This window comes from Carcharodon carcharias, chromosome 10 (assembly GCF_017639515.1).
Source record: "Carcharodon carcharias isolate sCarCar2 chromosome 10, sCarCar2.pri, whole genome shotgun sequence".
Taxonomy (NCBI): domain Eukaryota; kingdom Metazoa; phylum Chordata; class Chondrichthyes; order Lamniformes; family Lamnidae; genus Carcharodon; species Carcharodon carcharias.
The window spans coordinates 96,097,675-96,116,344 of NC_054476.1; the positions used below are offsets into that span (position 1 = coordinate 96,097,675).

The 18,670-nt window shown below is 46.0% G+C and overlaps 1 protein-coding gene across 2 annotated transcripts in view; it reads left to right on the top strand.

Moving 5' to 3' along the window:
• slc39a13 (solute carrier family 39 member 13) overlaps positions 1–17,309 on the top strand; it is a 73,175-nt gene extending 55,866 nt beyond the window's left edge. For both annotated transcript variants that reach the window (XM_041197644.1, XM_041197645.1), the window contains 4 exons: positions 3,313–3,363; positions 10,682–10,814; positions 12,796–12,895; positions 15,403–17,309. In XM_041197644.1, the coding sequence (XP_041053578.1) occupies positions 3,313–3,363; positions 10,682–10,814; positions 12,796–12,895; positions 15,403–15,475 (357 nt within the window). In that variant the 3' untranslated portion in view covers positions 15,476–17,309. The remainder of the gene's footprint in view (positions 1–3,312; positions 3,364–10,681; positions 10,815–12,795; positions 12,896–15,402) is intronic.
• Positions 17,310–18,670: the final 1,361 nt, after the last annotated feature.

The window sequence follows — 18,670 nt, forward strand, 5'->3', positions numbered from 1 at the left end:
TCCATCATAGCCAACTAGCGCCTCATACCATCGTAGTTTCCTTTATTAAGATTCAGGACCCAATTCTCAGAATCAAATATGTCACTCTCCATCTTGATGAAGAAGTCTATCATATTATGGTCACTCATCCCCAAAGGGCTTCGCACAACTAGATTGCCAATTACTCTTTTCTCATTTCACAATACCGAGTCAAGGATGGCCTGTTCTCTCGTTGGTTCCTCAATGTATTGGTCCAGAAAAACATCCTGAATACACTCCAGGAATTCCTCCTCTACGGTATTGTTACTAATTTGATTTGCCCAATCTATATGCATATTAAAGTCACCCATAATTACAGATGTTCCTTTATTTCATTGCGTCTCTAATTTCCTGTTCAATGCCATTCCCAACATCACCTGTACAGTTTGGGGGTCTATATACAACCCCCACTAACGTTTTTTTGCCCCTTAGTGTTTCTCAGCTCTGTCCGTACAGATTCCACATCGTCGGAGCTAATATCATTCCTCACTTTTGCGTTAATTTCCTCTTTAACCAGCAGTGCAACTCCACCGCCTTTTCCTTTTTGTCTGTCCTTCCTACAAAGTGAATACCCCTGATGATCAGTTCCCATCCCTGGTCGCCCTGCAGCCATGTCTCCATAATCCCGACTATATCATACCTGTTTACATCTATTTGCGTGGTTAATTCATCCACTTTATTGTGAATGCTCCTCGCGTTAAGGCACAAAGCCTTAAGGCTTGTCTTTTTAACATTACTTGCCCCATTCCCACTATTTTTCACTGAGGCCCTGTTTGATTCTTGCCCTCGATTTCTCTATCACTTTTCTTATCCTGCTTCCTGTCTTTTGTTCTTGTCTTTGATTCCCCTTAATCTGACTCCTTGCATCGGTTCCCATCGCCCTGCCATTTTAGTTTAAACCCTCCCTAACCACTCCAGCAAATGCTCCCCCTAGAACATTAGTCCCGGTCCTGCCCAGGTGTAACCCGTCCAGTTTGTACTGGTCCCACCTCCCCCAGAACTGGTCCCAATGCCCCAGGAATCTGAAACCCTCCGCTTCACACCATCTCTTCAGCCATGTATTCATCCGATATAGCCTGCTATTTCTACTCTGACTGGCACATGGCACTGGTAGTAATCCTGAGATCACTACCTTTGAGGTCCTACTTTTCAACTTACTTCCTAACTCCCTATATTCTGCTTTTAGGACCTCATCCCTTTTTTTACCTATGTCATTTGTACCAATGTGTACCACGACCACTGGCTGTTCACTCTCCCCCTTCAGAATGTCCTCGAGCCGCTCTGAGACATCCTTGACCCTAGCACCAGGGAGGCAACATACCATCCTGCTGTCTCATTTGCGGCCACAGAAACGCCTATCTATTCCCCTTACAATTGAATCCCTTATAACTATTGCATTCCCACACATTTTAATCCTTCCCTGTGCAGCAGAGCTGTGGCTGTTGCTGCTTTCTCCTGAGAGACTATTCCCCCCAACAGTATCCAAAGTGGTATGTCTGTTTTGCAGGGGAATAGCCACAGGAGATTCCTGCACTGCCGGCCTAGTCCTCTTGCTTTGCCTGGTGGTCACCCATTTCCTTTTTGCCTGTGGACTCTTTAGTCTGCTGTGTGACCACTTCTCTATACGTGCTATCCACGATACTCTCCACCTCGCGGATGCTCCACAGTGTCTCCGGCTGCCGCTCCAGCTCCAAAACCCAGGCTTCCAGGAGCTGCAGCTGACTGCCTCTAGGTGCTGCTGACTGCCTGTCCCAGAGTCCTCCTCTCGCTTTCTCCTGTTCCTTCATTGGAACAGTACAGGAGTCTGAGGACAGAGAGATCAGACTGGGAGCATGGTGGAGAATTAAAATGGCAGGCCACCAGAAGCTTGGGGTCATGCTTGCAGACTTCTCAGAAGTGTTGCACAAAGCAGTTTACTCTGCTCAATGTAGAGGAGACCATATTGTGAGCAGCAAATACAGTATTTTAAATTGAAAGTACACATGAACCACTGTTTCACCTGGAAGAGCATTTGGCACCTTGGCAGTGAGAAGAGAGGAGATAAAAGGGCAAGTGTTGCATCTCCTGTTCTTGCATGACTAAGTGCCATGGGATGGGGAGAGAGTATTGGGGGGAAGATTGAGGAGTTGATCAGGGTGCTTGGGAGGGAATGCTGAAAGGAGAGGAGACAAGATGCGTTTGGCTGGAGATGATGTAAAATGATGCATTGAATGTGGAGGCTGATGGGTTGGAAGATGAGGAGGAACCATAATGTGGTTTGGGGTGGTGGTGAGAGCAGGGATGCGGGTAGTGAAGTGGACGTGGTTGGGGCAGGTAGAGAAATCGACAGTAACGATAAAGGAAGACATCTGAAGCACTGATATTGAAGGTTGCATTGTCAGAACAGATGTGATAGAAGTAAACTGGGAGAATGAAATGAGGCCCTTATAGAAAGCAGGACATGAGGAAATGTAGTTGAGGTAGTTGTTGGAGTTAGTGGGCTTAAATGGAAATTGATTGATAGCCCATCTCCTGAAAAGGAAAAGGATGTTGAGGAAAGGAAGAGTTAGAGATGGGTCGAGTGATGGCGAAGGAAGAGTGGAAATTGAAAGCAAAGTTGATGACATTTTGCAGTTAAGGGTGAGATAGGAATTAGCACCAATGTTCTGTCTAAGCTGAACGGGTGTATGACCACACAGCAGTCAGGAATGTGCTGCACAAGAAACAAACAGGCCTTGCAGAAACAATGTTCCCTTCAAAGGTGCACATGCAAAGCTGCCTTACCAATCTTAAAAGCAGCCGCTCATAGCAAATAGAAATTACTGGGACCCTTGATGCAGTCATTAAGGTACCAGAAAAAAGAAGTGAGGGAGGGAGCCTGAGTAGCACTGGAACAAAGAATGTTTCTCACATCCCATAAAAAGGCAGACACACCAAGGACCCATACAGATTCCCATAGCAACACCTTTTAGTTGAAAGAAGTGAGTGGAGCAAAAGAAGTTCTTCGAGGTGAGACATCCTGCATGTGTGCTTGTTTTTGGAATGTAACTGATTTTATCGGGGCTTTTTTTTCCCACACCCTGGTAGTTAATATTTTTGAATGGTGCCTGGGCTGCTTTTTTTCTACAAATGGATATAGTTAAATTGATTTTACTATCTCTTTATCATGGTTTCCTTCAGCCATCTCTGCAGTGATGGCAGAGTGCTAGAGATATGCTTCTTACAGTTGCATTATCCAGTACAAGTCATTACTATGTCTAAGGCTGTCTGCTAGGTCAGTTCCATTGTTGACATGTAACCTGTCTTATCCTGCAGGTTGGACTCACAACAACCCTGGCCATCCTCCTCCATGAAGTTCCACATGAGGTGAGTGAGCTCATACTTCATGTGAATAATTGACCCTTTCAAACCTCCTTTTTAAAAAATGTTTCCTTAGTACAGGGCACTGCCATTTCCCCCCTTCCTCTTCTCTTCCAACAGAAATACCTCTTTTGGATGGGCAGATGGCAAGGAGGGCAGACATCCCCATAGCATACATAGTTAAGCATAAAGCTGCCGTAGTCTTGCTCATAGACTCATAGAATGGTTACAGCACAGAAGGAGGCCATTCAATTCATTGTCTGTGCTGGCTCTGTGCAAGAGTAACACAGCTAGTCCCACCCCCCTGCCCTTTCCCCTTAGCCCTGCATTTCTTTTCTCTTCAGGTGCTTTTCCAATTCCCTCTTGAAAGCAATTGTCTGCCTCCACCACACTCAGGCAATGCATTCTAGATCCTAACAGCTCGCTGTGTAAAAAACTTTTCTCATATCACCATTGCTTCTTTTCCCAATCGCCTTAAATTGGTGTAAGATCATAAGTTAGAAGACCAATTCTGTACACAGTAATCTAGTCTCACCAATGTCCTGTACAGTTGTAGTAAGACTTGCCTAACTTTATATTCCACCCCCCTTACAATAAAGGACAACATTCCATTTGCCTTCCTAATTACTTGCTGTACCTGCATGCTAACTTTTAGTGATTCATGTATGAGGACACTTAGATCCCTCTGTGCTGCAGCATTCTGCAGTTTCCCTCCATTCAATAATTTTCTGCTTTTCTATTCTTCCTGCCAAAGTGGACAACCTCACATTTTCCCATGTTATACTCCATCTGCCAAATTTTTGCCCACTCACTTAACCTATCCCTTATCCTGTTGCAGACTCTTTGTATCCTCCTCACAACTTGCTTTCCTACCCTTCTTTGTATCATCTGGCAAATCTGGTCACTTTATCCAAGTCATTGATATAGATAGTAAATAGCTCAGGCCCCTGCACTGATCCCTGTAACACTCCACTCATTACAGTTTGCCAGCATAAAAATGATCCATTTATCCCAACACTATCCATGCTAATATATCACCCCCAACACCATGAGCTCTTATCTTGTGCAGTAACCTTTTGTGTGACACCTTATCAAATGCCTTTTTGGAAATCTAAATACACTATTTCTACTAGTTCCCTGTTATCCACCCTGCTTAATACATCCCCAAAGAATTCTAATAAATTTGTCTTATCCTTACACCCATTTTTGAACAAGGATGTAACATTTGCAATTCTCCAGTCCTCTGGCACCACCCCCACATCTAAGGAGGATTGGAAGATTATAGCCTGAACCAGTGCAATTTCCACTCTTACTTCGCTCAGCATCCTTGGATGCAACCTATCTGGTCCTACTGACTTGTCAACTTTATGTACAACCAGACTTTCTAATACCTCCGTCTGGTCCATCACTGTTACCTGTTGCTCTCCAGCACTGTTTTCCCCTCAGGCACGTCTTCATAATCATACCCTCCAGTCAATGTCCCAGATTCCTACATCATCACTTTTGGGTACCCCCTGTCCCACTGGCAGGGCAGACCCACCAGAGGTGGCAGCACAGCAGTATACAGTCCGGTGGGAGTTGCCCTCTGAGTCCTCAACATTGACTCCGGACTCAGGGAAACCTCCTGCTGATACCACCTACTGCTTCCTCTTAGCTGATGAATCAGTATTCTTCCATGTTCAACACCACTTGGAAGAAGCACTTCTCGTAACAAGGATTCTGAGTATACTCTGGGTGGAAGACATCAACGTCTCTGAGTGGTCTAGTAGCACCACTCCTGACTGAGTTGGCCGAGTCCTGAAGGACATATCTGCCAAACTGAGCCCATGGCAGATGGTGAGAGAATTAACACAAGAAAAACACCCATTTGATCTCATTCTCCCCAATCTACATGTCGCAGATGCATCTGTCCATGGCAGCATAGGTAGGAGCAACTACAGTTTGTGGAAACACACCCCCAAAGTGTTTTGCAACACTACATTGCGCTAAATGAGATGGATTCGGAACAGATCTAGCAACTCAAAACCGGGCAGCCAGTGGGCCTTCAAAAGCAGTAGAATTGTACTCCCATCCCAATCTGTAACCTTAGGACAGCATGCAAACAGCAGCATCAGATGTAGCTAAAAATGAAGTACCAACCTGGTGAAGCTACAAGACATAACTAAATGCATGCTAAACACAGAAGCAGCTTGCTATAGACAGTGCTAAGCAATCACTCAGCCAACAGATCAGACCAAACTTCTGCAGTCCTGAGAATGGTAGTGAATAATTAACCATGTAATGGGTTGAAGGAGGCTTCATGAGTATTCCCATTCTCAATAATCCTGGAACCCAGCACATCAGCGCAAACAAGAAGGTCAAAGCATTTGTAACCATCTTCAGCCAGAAGTGCCAAATGATGTTCCACCTCAGAGTCTTGCTTCACGCGATCAAGGAATAGCTGAGCGCACTGGACCTTGCAAAGTCTGGGGATCCTGACAACATCACATCTGTAATGCTGAAGACTTCTGCTCTAGAACAGGCTGCACCCCTAGCCAAGCTGCTCCACTACTGCTGCTGCAACACTGGCATCTACCCAACAATGTGGAAAATTGCCCAGGTGTGTCCTGTCCACAAAAAGCAGGACAGATCTCATCCCTTCAGTAGCATTTACTCATTGATTCTCAGTTTGTGATCTGCCAGGAACACTTAGATCCAGACTGCGTTATAGTCTTGGTAGAAGTGTGGACTAAAAGCTGAATTCCAAATGTGAGATGAGAGTGACGGCCATCAAGACAGCATTTAACCAAGTGTGGCATCAAGGAGCCCTAGAAAATTTGCTGTCAATGGGAATTGAGGAAAACTCTCCAGTGGCTGGAGTGATACATACATTGTTCAAAATAAGATGGCTTGGCTGTTGGAGGTCATCTTAGAAAATTGATGCATGAATTCCTCGGGGTAGTGTTCTAGGTGCAAGCATCTTTGGCTGCTTCTTCAATGATCATTTCGCCGTCAGAAGTGGGGATGTTTGTTGATAATTGCAGAGTCTACTTCCATTAGCAAATTCTCTGTTCATGAAGCAGTCCATGCCCTCATGCAGCCAGACCAGGACAGTATTCCGGACTTGAGCTGATGAGTAGCAAGTATCTTGCCTAGTGAAGGTATGCCCTATTCATATCTTCAAACGTGGATTACACTCAGTATATAATTTTCTGGAACCATCTTTTATTTGAAAATGGGCACTAACAAGACTGTTAAGCTGGCTGCAAAGGGTCAGGTGCCTTTTGCATTTTCTGCACAGACAAAGGATTAACTCTGTCTGAAAGTGCCTCTGAAAAGTTCTCAAATGCAAATGGGGTTCTCAAGTGCAAAGGGACCATCCTTACCAGCTCAATGGAAGAGATCTAACAAACAATGGCTGTGGATGTGTCAGAGCCATGAGGGTGGAATGTCAAATAAGGTCAATGACCTAATTGTAGCTGATATGTTGATGGGTTATATTTCCCCCACCCCCACACCCCTCGTGTATCAATTATCCAGGTTCCAAACCATTATGTGGACAACAGAAGTTGATCATATAACCAAAACTGTCTTCAGATAACAAATTATATTTATCTCAGGACCCAGAGAAAAACTCGAGCTGTCTGTGCAGCACGGGCTGCAAGACATCAACAGCAGAAAAGGCAGTAGATCCACACCTTTTAAAATTGGAGAATGTTGCATTTAAATAATCTCCCAGCCTGATTCATATTCCAAGCCCACCTGTAAAGAAACTTTATGATCTGGTAAGAAGAAATTACAAATGATTAATGTCACGACCTGCCGAGCATCCATCTCTTGGAGGGAATCCTACAATAATCCCTGATATCCAACTAGTTATTGAAACCACCTAAAATACCCATCGGGTTCACAGCTACTGTTTTCCTACAATGAACCAAACTCTTCTTTTGTTTACAACTTGTAAAAGTGCATTATTCTCTTGAACTGTATCTTTCTCGTGTGTGTACGAGTGATGTAGCCTTTAGATTTTCAGTGTGAATGCGCGAATAAATAATCCTCTTTATTTAAACCCACAAAAGCTTGCTGCTGTTATTTAAAGTGACCACACACTCCAGGGGCTAAGAAACACACACATCTTCCTTTCCAACAACACTGATTACACTTTAAGGGAAAAGGGTACAAGGGTTTCAGTTCTCACCCAACCCTGTCTGTAACACAAGTAACATTCACACAAGTGCCAGGCAATGACCATCTCCAACAAGAGAGAATCTAACCATCTCCCCTTGTTATTCAATGGCATTACCATTGCTGAATCCCCACTGTCAACATCTTGAGGGGTGACATTGACCAGAAACATAACTGGACCAGCCTATAAATACTGTGGCTATAACAGCAGGTCAGAGACTAGGAATTCTGTGGCAAATGACTCACCACCTGACTCCCAGAGTCTGTCCACCATCTACAAGGCACAAGTCAGGAGTGTGATGCAATATTCTCCACTTGCCTGTATGAGTGTGGTTCCAACAACACTCAAGAAGCTCGATGACATCCAGGACAAAGCCCATTTAATTGGCATTCCATTTATTACTTACACGTTCACTCACTCCATCATTGGCACATCATGGCTGCAGTGTGTACCATCTACAAGATGCACAGCAACAATCTGCCATGACAACTTCAACAGTAGTTTCCAAAACTCTGACCTAGGACATGGGCGACAGATAGGCAAGAACACCTGAGAGTTCCCCTCCAAGTTGCGTACCATCCTGATTTGAAATTATATCACTGTTCCTTCATCGTTGTTGGGTCAAAGTTCTGGAACTGCCTTCTTAACAGCACCATGGATGTACATTTTCTACATGGACTGTAGCTGTACAGAAAAGCTGCTCACCACTACCTTCCCAAGGACAAATGGGATGATCAACAAATGCTGAATTTGTCAGTGAGGCTCAGATTCCATGACTGAATATAAAAATACTTCTGCTACCCTTAGTCGCCAGCTATTATAAGCACTCTTGACTTATCCAGTCATTTTGAGCTGGAGATGGAAAATGCAGGCCATAATACTAGTGTAGTGACCTGACTCAAACTGGCATTAAGAAATAAATTCAAAAGCAGTGCATGTTGGAACTGAAAATAGAAAATGTTCCAAATACACAGCAAGTTATGCAGAATCTGTATAGAGGAAGCCAGCTATGAAACATTAACTCTTTCATCAGATCAGAAAATTGTTGAAATGTAATAGGTTTAAGGAGGTGAAAGGGAGAGAGGGTGGAAAAAAACAAAAGGGAAGGTGGAAGATGTTAAATGACTAAAGAGTTGGTGGAAATAAAGGGAGTAGTAATGGGACAGGTAAAGAAACAAAAGATGTGGCCAGAGGAGGTGTGAAAAGCAGAATGATACACAGCTGCTGTCCAAAAGAAAAACCAGGTTAAGACCGAAACGTGCAAAGAAAGTGAGACAAAATGGGAAGGGCTGAACTTGAATGTTGAGTGCAGAAGGTTGTAAAGTGCCTAGTCAAAAGATTCCTCGAGCTTGCGCTGAGCAACATTGGAACACTGCAATAGGCTGAGAACAGAGGGGTCAGCATCAGAGCCAGATGGTGAATTAAAATGAAAAGCCACCTGAAGCTCAGGGTCATTCTTGTGAACTGAGCAGAGGTGTTTCGCAAGGCATTTGGTCTCCCCAATTTAGAGGAGAGTGCATTGTGAGGAGTGAATGCAGTTGGAAGTACATGTTTCCAGGTGAAGCAGTGATTTACATTTCTGAAACAGGCATTCCTTTTGTTAGGAAACCAAGATAATTTAAGTAAGCTATATTTATATTTGTGGGTGTTAGAAATAAGGCATATCTTTAAGTTTAAGTTCAATTTATACTTTTTTCTACTTGTGGGTTAAAAGGTGAAACCTGGGATCTAGTTTCATTTTTGAGTGGAGACAGCAGGTCTAAAACACAATGTAGACCTGCATTTCTAATGAGTTTTATGACCCTTGAAGTGGAGAGCTGTGTTATCAGTTGGGGGAGAGGGAGATAATGGTTTAAGAAAGTTAAAACAAGGTTTAAAAAAACTGTGCTGTTGCCTAGCAACAGGGTTCCGGAGAGGGAGGTCCTACACATACACGTGTGCGCACATAAAACTAGAAAAGCAGTTTCACCTCAGTTTGAGTTCTGTTGAAGCCAGAACTCCAGAAAGGCTGGACAGGTAGCAAGTCCCAAACTAAAGTTGAAGCCAGCTGCCAAGAGAGGCTGGACAGTATAGGAAACTGCAGAAGCTGGTTCTAGAAACTAAAGAAGTTCCCAAATTGGGAACAGGGAAGATCCAAGAGGACAGTCTAGTCAAAAGACAAGGACAGGAATCTGGAGAAGGTCCTGTTCTGTGGAAGTGAAAGTAAGGAGCGGAGAGGAAGGCTTCAAGCTTAAAGGGAAGAAAGCTGCAGGATGCAAATTTAAAGCGATATAGGCATACAAAAAGCCAGAAGTTCCAAGGAGACAACTGAAAGTCTGAAACTCTTTACTATGAATATGTGAAGCAGTGGCGTACTGTTAGCATGGCTGAGTCAGAGAGAGTGTGTGTGGAAGAAAGCTTGAATGCATGTGGCAATCTAAGGGAGAGGAACACTGGAAGGAGAGTTCGAAACCCTGGAGGTGGACCCTTGTGGAAGGCATTTGAGCGACGATTCCAAAGTGAGTTCTTCAAGAGTGGAGATTGGAAACCCTCGTGTGAAAGACAGAATTCACTGAGACCGGTTGGCTCGTGTTGTGACAAGTGGGGAAGTTGATGACAGATCCGTAGCATCTGTTTGGGGTGCGATCTGTCACTTGGTTTCAGTGTGTGGTCTGTCTGACCACAGGTCACCTATTGGTTTACATGAACCGTGTACTTATTGTGAACATTAGAGTATTAGACAGTTTTTGTAATTTGTGTTATCCTTACAAATCTGTATCATCTGTAAAAGTATAATTGTGGATGAAGGGGTATTGTAATATAGTTAATCTTTTCTTGTTTAATAAATGTTTTATTCTTATTTGTTAAAAGCTTATCAGCAGACTCCTATGACTCTGTTCAGTAGCCACCCTCCACATGTCTAAACAAAAAGTAAAAGTCATGACCTATCAAGCCAGGTTCCACCCTGGGATCAGGCTTGTTCAGAAGTAACATCAGCTGGGATCGTAACACTTTTAAACCACAGAAATCTCCTGCCTAATGTTTTTCTTGCATCTTATTGTTTTGTCCAGAGATGAATTTCCCTTGGTAAAGATTTAAAGCCAGAATTTTGGATTCCCTCTGGAAAAATTAATCTGAGTGAACTTGGCCTGACTGACTACTTCACTGTTTAACCCATAGGTCGGAGATTTTGCCATCCTGCTCAGGGCAGGATTTGATAGATGGAGTGCAGCAAAAATGCAGCTGACAACTGCGTTTGGAGGAGTGCTGGGGGCCTGCTTTGCCATGTGTGCACAGTCTCCAGAAGGGGCAGGTACTGTTTAATCTGCTTAATGTAAATGAGAAACTTGGCAATGCGGTGGGGAGGAAAGCGAGAGAGAGCCCCATTATTTCTCATTTTGTTTGAGTCTTGAACAGGACCCAATGTAGAGCTGTGCACTCAGTCTGCTCTCTCCATTTTTCACTCGCCCCATCTTCCCCTGCTCAAGTACCCGCTCTCTATATTCCTGTCTTTTTCTGTTTTCCCCACTCCCTTTGGGAACTCCCAACCCCCATCAACGCATCCCACTCTGGGTTCCCTCCCCTCCCCTCCCCTATCCCAAACGAAGTTCTTCTGGGTTCTGTCACTTTCACATACCCCCTCCCTCTGGGTTCTCTCTGCCCCAGTCCACACCACCAGCCCTCCCCCACCAAATTCCCCTCAGTTCTCTCCCCTTCCCCCACCCCTCTGGACCTTTCGCTTCCTTCACCCCCTCTCTGGGTCTACACCATCCCCCACGCCCTCTCTCTCTGAGTCCTGCCCGCTTCCCCGACTGTCCACTCTCTCTCTCTGGGCCTTCCTTTTGCCCCACCCCCCTCTGGGTCCTCCCCCCATCCCCTCTCTGAGTCCTCTCTGAATCTTCATCTTCCCCTAAGCCTTCACCTTCCCCCACATACTCTGTCTGGATCCTCCCCCTCTCTCTCTCATTGGGTCTTGCCCTTACCCCAGCCCCTCTCTCTCTGGTTCCTCACCTTCCTCAGCCCCTCTGAGTCCTCACTTTCCCCCACCTCCTCTCTCTGACTGAATCCACCCCATACTCCATCTCCCCTCTCCCTCTCCCTCTGCTCACCTTCCCCCACCCCCTCTATGTCTGGGTCCTCACCTTCCCCTTCCCTCTCTAGGTTCTCTCCCCTTCTCATCAACCCTCACCCCCACCACGCAATGCTCCCTCCGCTCAACACTTCTGCCCTCAACATTCCCTCCCCCCACGCCTCTGTCTTGGGTTCTCTCCCTTCCCCCTTTGAGTTCTCTCTTTTTCACATTCTCCATTACCTACTTTCTCTGGCTTTGTGTCTCACTTGCCATTCCACTGTGTAGAGGCCAATTCTTCCCCACGTTGTGAACTCCTATCTCTGCCCCACGCTCTCATTCTTATGCACTGCATCCCCCACCTCACCACCAAAACACACCTCTGCTCTCCCCTCTCTAGCCCACCACACTCTGACCAACACCGGTCCACACCTTCCCTCGCTGATGCCACCCCTGGCCCGCCTGCCTGCTCCTTCCCTCTCTGAACCCCACCCCTCTCTGACAGCCCCCTTCCCTCTCCCTCTCTGATGCCCTCCTGGCCTTCCCCCTCCCCCTCTGCCCTCCCCAGCCTGCCCACTCCCTCTCTGGTGCCCCACCCCATCAGCCTACCCCCTCCCTCTCTGACTTGCCCTCCTGCAGCCCACCCCCTCTCTCTCTGACATCCCCCATCCCCTGTAGCTGTCTGACACCTGTTGGCCTGCCCCCTCCCTCTCTGATGGTCCCGCCCCCTCCCTTTCTGACTAACCCCCTGCAGCCCACCCCCCCCCTTTTCTGATGCTCCCCCTCGGCCCACCCACCCCCTCTCTTCCTGACGCTCCCCCACAGCCCGCCCGCGCACCCCCTCTCACCCTGTCGCTCCCCCACGGTCCGCCCGCCCACCCCCTCTCTTCCTGACCCTCCCCCACGGTCCACCTGCCCACCCCCTCTCTCCCTGACCCTCCCCCATGGCCCGCCCACCCTCCCCCCCTCTCTCTCTGATGCTCCCCCATGGCCCGCCCACCCTCCCCCTCTCTCTCTCTGACGCTCCCCCATGGCCAGCCAACATGTCCCCTCTGTGTCTGGCCAGCTCACCTGACCCCCCCCACTCCCACCACCACCAAGCCCCTCCCTGTCATTTGCCGCACACAGGTAGTTCTATATTCTGTGACACGTTCATATATAAGGTGTGTCTCAGGAACTCAGTAGCCTGTCTTTATAATTCTCATGCATCGAGCTCTTTTTACAGGGGACAGCGTAGCTTGGATTTTACCATTCACTTCAGGAGGATTTCTGTACATTGCTCTGGTTTCTGTGGTACCTGACCTCCTTCAGGAAAAGGATGTGTGGTAAGTAATCATTCCTGTCAGAGGCTCCATATAGTGTCTCTGTTGTTTCTGGAAATGTTGGGCAGAGAGATGAAGTAAAACCCAGACCTTCCCGCTCATCAGAGAGATGATATAAGTTTGAAGACCTTCACATCCTGGTGTTAACAGTTTTATAATGCTAGTGCTTAATGCTTGACTCCATTGTGCTTACATGGGAGGGGAGTGTTGAGCCATCCCAGCCGTGTGGTATAACTGCACTTTTACACTACGAGTGATGGAGGACAGAGTTGAAGCAGATTGGTTTTGCTCTGGACAGGTTGGAGGAAAAGGTCATGTTTACTAGTGGGAATGTTGGTAAGGATTGTTGTACTTCATGGCCACTGACTTGGTTTCTTTGCAGGGAATTAAAGGTGCTCACTGAGTCTCCAAGAACAGGTCCTAATTATTTGGTATTTCCCCAGTTTCAGGCAGAAGCTGAACACCTCATGACTTGACTGCGGTGTGTTCATATGTATTTCTGTCACATCTTTGTTGTACTTCAATAGTTTGTACTAGCCTGCTTGTAATGGGAAACCTCACCTGTTGACAGGCCCAGCAAGCAATGAACTCAGCTCGAGATCTGAGTCATCTCCTAGAATGTGGTCCAGAACAGCTGGATGTCAGAACAGCTATGACCAAAATACGTGTAGAGTGTCCTTCTGGGCAAAAACCATTCAACGGTTATCTGGTATCAAAGGATGAAGAATGTTGTTTGAAGACCCAAGTAACAGTTAAGGGGTCTTCACATTCTCCTGGTCCGATTCCATATAGAGTGAGGTACACTCAATCATAAACAGCAGTACTTCACATTCTGCCTCTCCTGCCTCCTTTCATATTCCTATACAACTTTCTGTATAAAACATTGGCTGTAAAAACCTATCTGATACTTTCTGTTTCAAATGAAAGGCTCGTGCCACTGTGTTGTAGTCTCAACTTAGTTTAAGGCAGCAGTACATCCACAGTGCAAAACTGCCCCTAATTGGGCTTAAGCTGGCAACTTTCTGAGGTAGATGTGAAAAGTGGAACAATATAAATGTGATACAATAAGGTCTACTCTTCAATGACTGCAGTTAAGTAATAAAAGCAGAAAATGGTGGAAATATTCAGCAGTTCTGTCAGCATCTGTGGAGAAAGAAACAGTCCATGTTTAAGGTTGATCTTTTGTCATAACTGCTCTAACAAAAAGTAATTGATCTTAAATGTTAACTCTGTTTCTCTGTCCACTGATGTTGCCAGACCCACTCAGTATTTCCACTATTTTTTGTTTTGTTTCAGACTTCCTGGATCTGCAGAACTTTGCTTTTGTATTGGGGTTAAGCTATGTTCCTCAAGGGCCCAGGGCAATAATTATCCCCCAGCCAGCATCATTGAGTAATTATCTGTTTGTTTATCACTGCTGTTTGTGAGACTTGACTGAAGCAATTTGATTGCTATGTTTTTCACAATAGTAACTAAATTTCAAAGTTACATAATACTGTAAAGCACTTTGGGACATCCTGACATCATGAACGTGCTGTGTCGATGTAAGTTGGTTACAGCTAACTAGTGCTGTACCTGTCCTGGGAGTGTTTGATGGGGACAGTGTAGAGGGAGCTTTACTCTGTATTTAACCCTGTGCTGGACCTGTCCTGGAAGTGTTTGATGGGAACAGTGTAGAGGGAGCTTTACTCTGCATCTAACTCTGTGCTGTACCCATCCTGGGAGTTTTGATGGAGACAGTGTAGAGGGAGCTTTACTCTATATCTAACCCTGTGCTGTACCTGTCCTTAGGAATGTTTGATGTAGGCAGTAATGAGGAATTTTATGCTTTATGCTATCTATCTGTACCTAACATGTTTGGTCCTGATTTATCACCAGAAGCACAAAGATTGTTTTTTGAAGAATGTTGGAAAAGCTTTGCTTTCTGTTTGTCTACTCTTGCCTTTCTGCAGTTGGTAAATGTATTTGCATTATTACACATCTCTGTGAGGGTTTAGAATACGTAGAAACCTTAAAGTGATCTTTAGTGTGTCCCAGTCTTCTGCTTGTTTGTGAATGTGCGGAGAGTCCTCAGATTAAGACTTACATTTATGTTGCTTCTCATCCTCTCCTCTGAATTTCCCAAAGTGCTTTGCAACTAGTGTATTCCATTTTGGGAATGTCATCACTGTTACAGAGCCCAACATACCAAAGTTTTCTTTGATCACCATGCTTTTTCCTAACCCCTGCAGAATTAACCTGAGAATTTACTTATTTTGTGCTTTTGCTGCATGGTGCATGTGCTGCACATAAATCATCCTCTGTACTCAAATAAGTCAAGCCAGAGACTCTGTCCTGAGGCCTACTACCTTGTTTTCAGCCACAGATTTCTGTGCATCAGCTATCAAAGCAGTAAATGATTCTGGGAAAAGAAGTGGATTTCTGATAGGCAGGGAATTACACGCACTGCACTTGTATTCTTCAGCGATTCCCTTTGCAGTACCCGCATTTTTGATCTTTGTGTGTTTCAGGAACTCAGTGTATCAGATGTTGCTGCTGTTCAGTGGGATCGGAGTCATGATGCTGGTCTCTGCCATTATCTGAGGTCCAGACCAGAGTGCCATTTCAGTACAACCTAGGGAAGGTGACCTGCAGACAACTGATCAAGATACTGTACAAGTATGAAAAAAATAATGATGTTCTTCCCTCAAGTCTAAATGGAGCAATGCAAAATGACTCGTAAACTCCAGTAAAATGCTGAACCAAAGAAAAATGCAATAAACCAGATGTTGCACAACTAGGAACAGCCACTATACAATTGATGGTGCTTCAGTGTCAGACAACCAAGCCCTTGGCTTACCTAACCAAGTTTGTTGCTTTGTTGTAAGTACTCGGCAATTTTTGAGTCCTGCTCTGCACAGACTGGTCCCCACTGTGTTCCCCACTCCACACTCTTCATTCAGAAGGAGCATAGGAAATGTGCCTTGTCAGTTGTTTGACTGTTGATTTGAGATTGCTGCCTGGAGCTTGGACATTGCTTCTCAACACAGGTCAGACTTCGACAGGTTAAAGCACTGGGATGCTGCAATAAGTATTGTTACCATTACTGAAATACTTCCACTTGCAGGTGTCTGCCCAACCCATGTCTTGCCTCAGTATGCTCTCTGAATCAGGTTGGGGTCAGGAAGATCTCTCGGAGGAACAACTGGCACCTGTAATTGGAGTTGTGTCCTTTCTGCTGGACCACATCAGGCTCAATGACACCCATTTCTCTTAGATTGTGTTACCAGAATGTAACAAACTGGGAGGAAATGACCTGAGCCTGATGACGCTAACAACTATCTTCCTCGATCTTATTCTCCAAGCACTACCCGTCTATCTTCCTCAGTCTTATAGTTCAAACACGAGCCGTCTGTCCTCCTCGATCTTATTCCCCAAACGCTAGCAGTCTGTCCTCCTTGATCTTATTCCCCAAATACTAGCAGTGTGTCCTGCTCGATCTTATTCCCCAAAAACTAGCAGTCTGTCCTCCTTGATCTTATTCCCCAAATACTAGCGGTCTGTCCTCCTCGATCTTATTCCCCAAACAGTACCAGTCTGTCCTCCTCGATCTTATTGTACAAACACTACCAGTCTGTTCTCCTCAATCTTGTTGTACAGACAGTACCAGTCTGCCCTCCTCGATCTTATTGTACAAACACTACCAGTCTGCCCTCCTCAATCCGATTCCCCAAACAGTAGCCGTCAAATCACCTCACTTCTATTCCCAAACATGAGCCATCTGTCCTCCTCGATCTTATTCCCCAAACGCTACCTGTCTGTCCCCATCGATCCTATTCTCCTAATAGTTACTTGAAAGTCCCCCACATTTCCACGGTACTCATAATCACATTGTGTTAATTTCTTTATGCCTAACATATGGGTGATGGTTTCAGCACATTGGGTGGTTGGTTACCACAACCAAAAGGACTCTGCTGAAATCTGCTGTTGAGCACATCAGCCAGGAATTACAGCCATAATGATGCTTTTGGCGTGTGGCAACAGCCCATCTACTACATCGCTTTAACCAGGCCATCAGAGGAATCAAACTCCTTTGGTTATCAGTACTGCCATATTAGCGAAATCAGTCGTTAGGAACGTAGAAACATTCCTCAATCTGGGTATTCAGATGAAGCCTGTGGACTGACTGTTACTACCAGCTGTTGGTGTTAATGGTGCTGTCTGTTCTAGTGTGAGGCTGTTGCTCATTGCACAGGGATCAGATCTTCAGTACCTCCCAGCTATATACAGAGCCATCAATGAAATTAACTCTCCGCACTTTCTCCTATTTCTTGAGGCATAGATTTATTTTAGGTATTCTTTTTAAAGCCATTTTATGTATTTTCATTTTACTTGTAAATATTTAGCATGAAATATTTAAATAAACTATGCATATTCAGTTTGTGTCATGTATATGTGTATTTTGTTGAAATCCAAAGATGAAAAAACCATGCTAATGCACAGGTCACCCTGCCCCTGGCCCACATTGAGAGGCTGGTCACCCTGCCCCTCGCCCACAGTGGTAAGGCTGGTCACCCTGCCCCTCGCCCACAGTGGTGAGGCTGGTCACCCTGCCCCTCGCCCACAGTGGTGAGGCTGGTCACCCTGCCCCTCGCCCACAGTGGTGAGGCTGGTCACCCTGCCCCTCGCCCACAGTGGTGAGGCTGGTCACCCTGCCCCTCGCCCACAGTGGTGAGGCCGGTCACCCTGCCCCTCGCCCACAGTGGTGAGGCCGGTCACCCTGCCCCTCGCCCACAGTGGTGAGGCCGGTCACCCTGCCCCTCGCCCACAGTGGTGAGGCCGGTCACCCTGCCCCTCGCCCACAGTGGTGAGGCCGGTCACCCTGCCCCTCGCCCACAGTGGTGAGGCCGGTCACCCTGCCCCTCGCCCACAGTGGTGAGGCCGGTCACCCTGCCCCTCGCCCACAGTGGTGAGGCCGGTCACCCTGCCCCTCGCCCACAGTGGTGAGGCCGGTCACCCTGCCCCTCGCCCACAGTGGTGAGGCTGGTCACCCTGCCCCTCGCCCACAGTGGTGAGGCTGGTCACCCTGCCCCTCGCCCACAGTGGTGAGGCTGGTCACCCTGCCCCTCACCCACAGTGATGAGGCTGGTTTGGGGGAAGTGGCATGGGGAGAGGATTTAAAATGATGCATCAAGATGGAAACACGGTAACAATTATTGGTGAGAGATTTTTTTATGAGCTCATCTCTTGTGTGCAGTCTGGGTATTTCAATGGTCTGATTGAATTTGCCTGTTACATACATGCCTTGGAGTGAAGACACAGTTTGAATGCCATGACACTGCTGAATCCCAAATGTCTTTCAATCTTGGACTAAATCTGACTCCTGGTTCGCTGTGAACTCAGCCGCAAACGTTCATTTTGTGGTGGTTTGTAATGAATGGGTTGCAGTCAGCATTACATATGGATAACCTAGGTGCCATGGTGCTCTACTGTTCAATGGACCATCCTGTAGCTCCTAACAGGCCTCCATAATCTCCTGCCAGTAAATCACCCGAATGAACTGTATTACTATTACCTATGTTAAAGCAGTGAATACCCTTCAGAAGTGTTTCATTGACTGTAAAGCACTTTGGAACAAGGCTAGATATTGTAAAAGGTGATTATATAAGTGCAGTGTTCCTTTACAGCGACTGTTCTAAGAGTTACTAATCCTGGGGAAATGCAGCAGGAAGACAGAGTACCTGGAGCAAGTGGTATGTTTAATGATTGAGATTGCAGTGAGTTTTTAAGCCCTATATT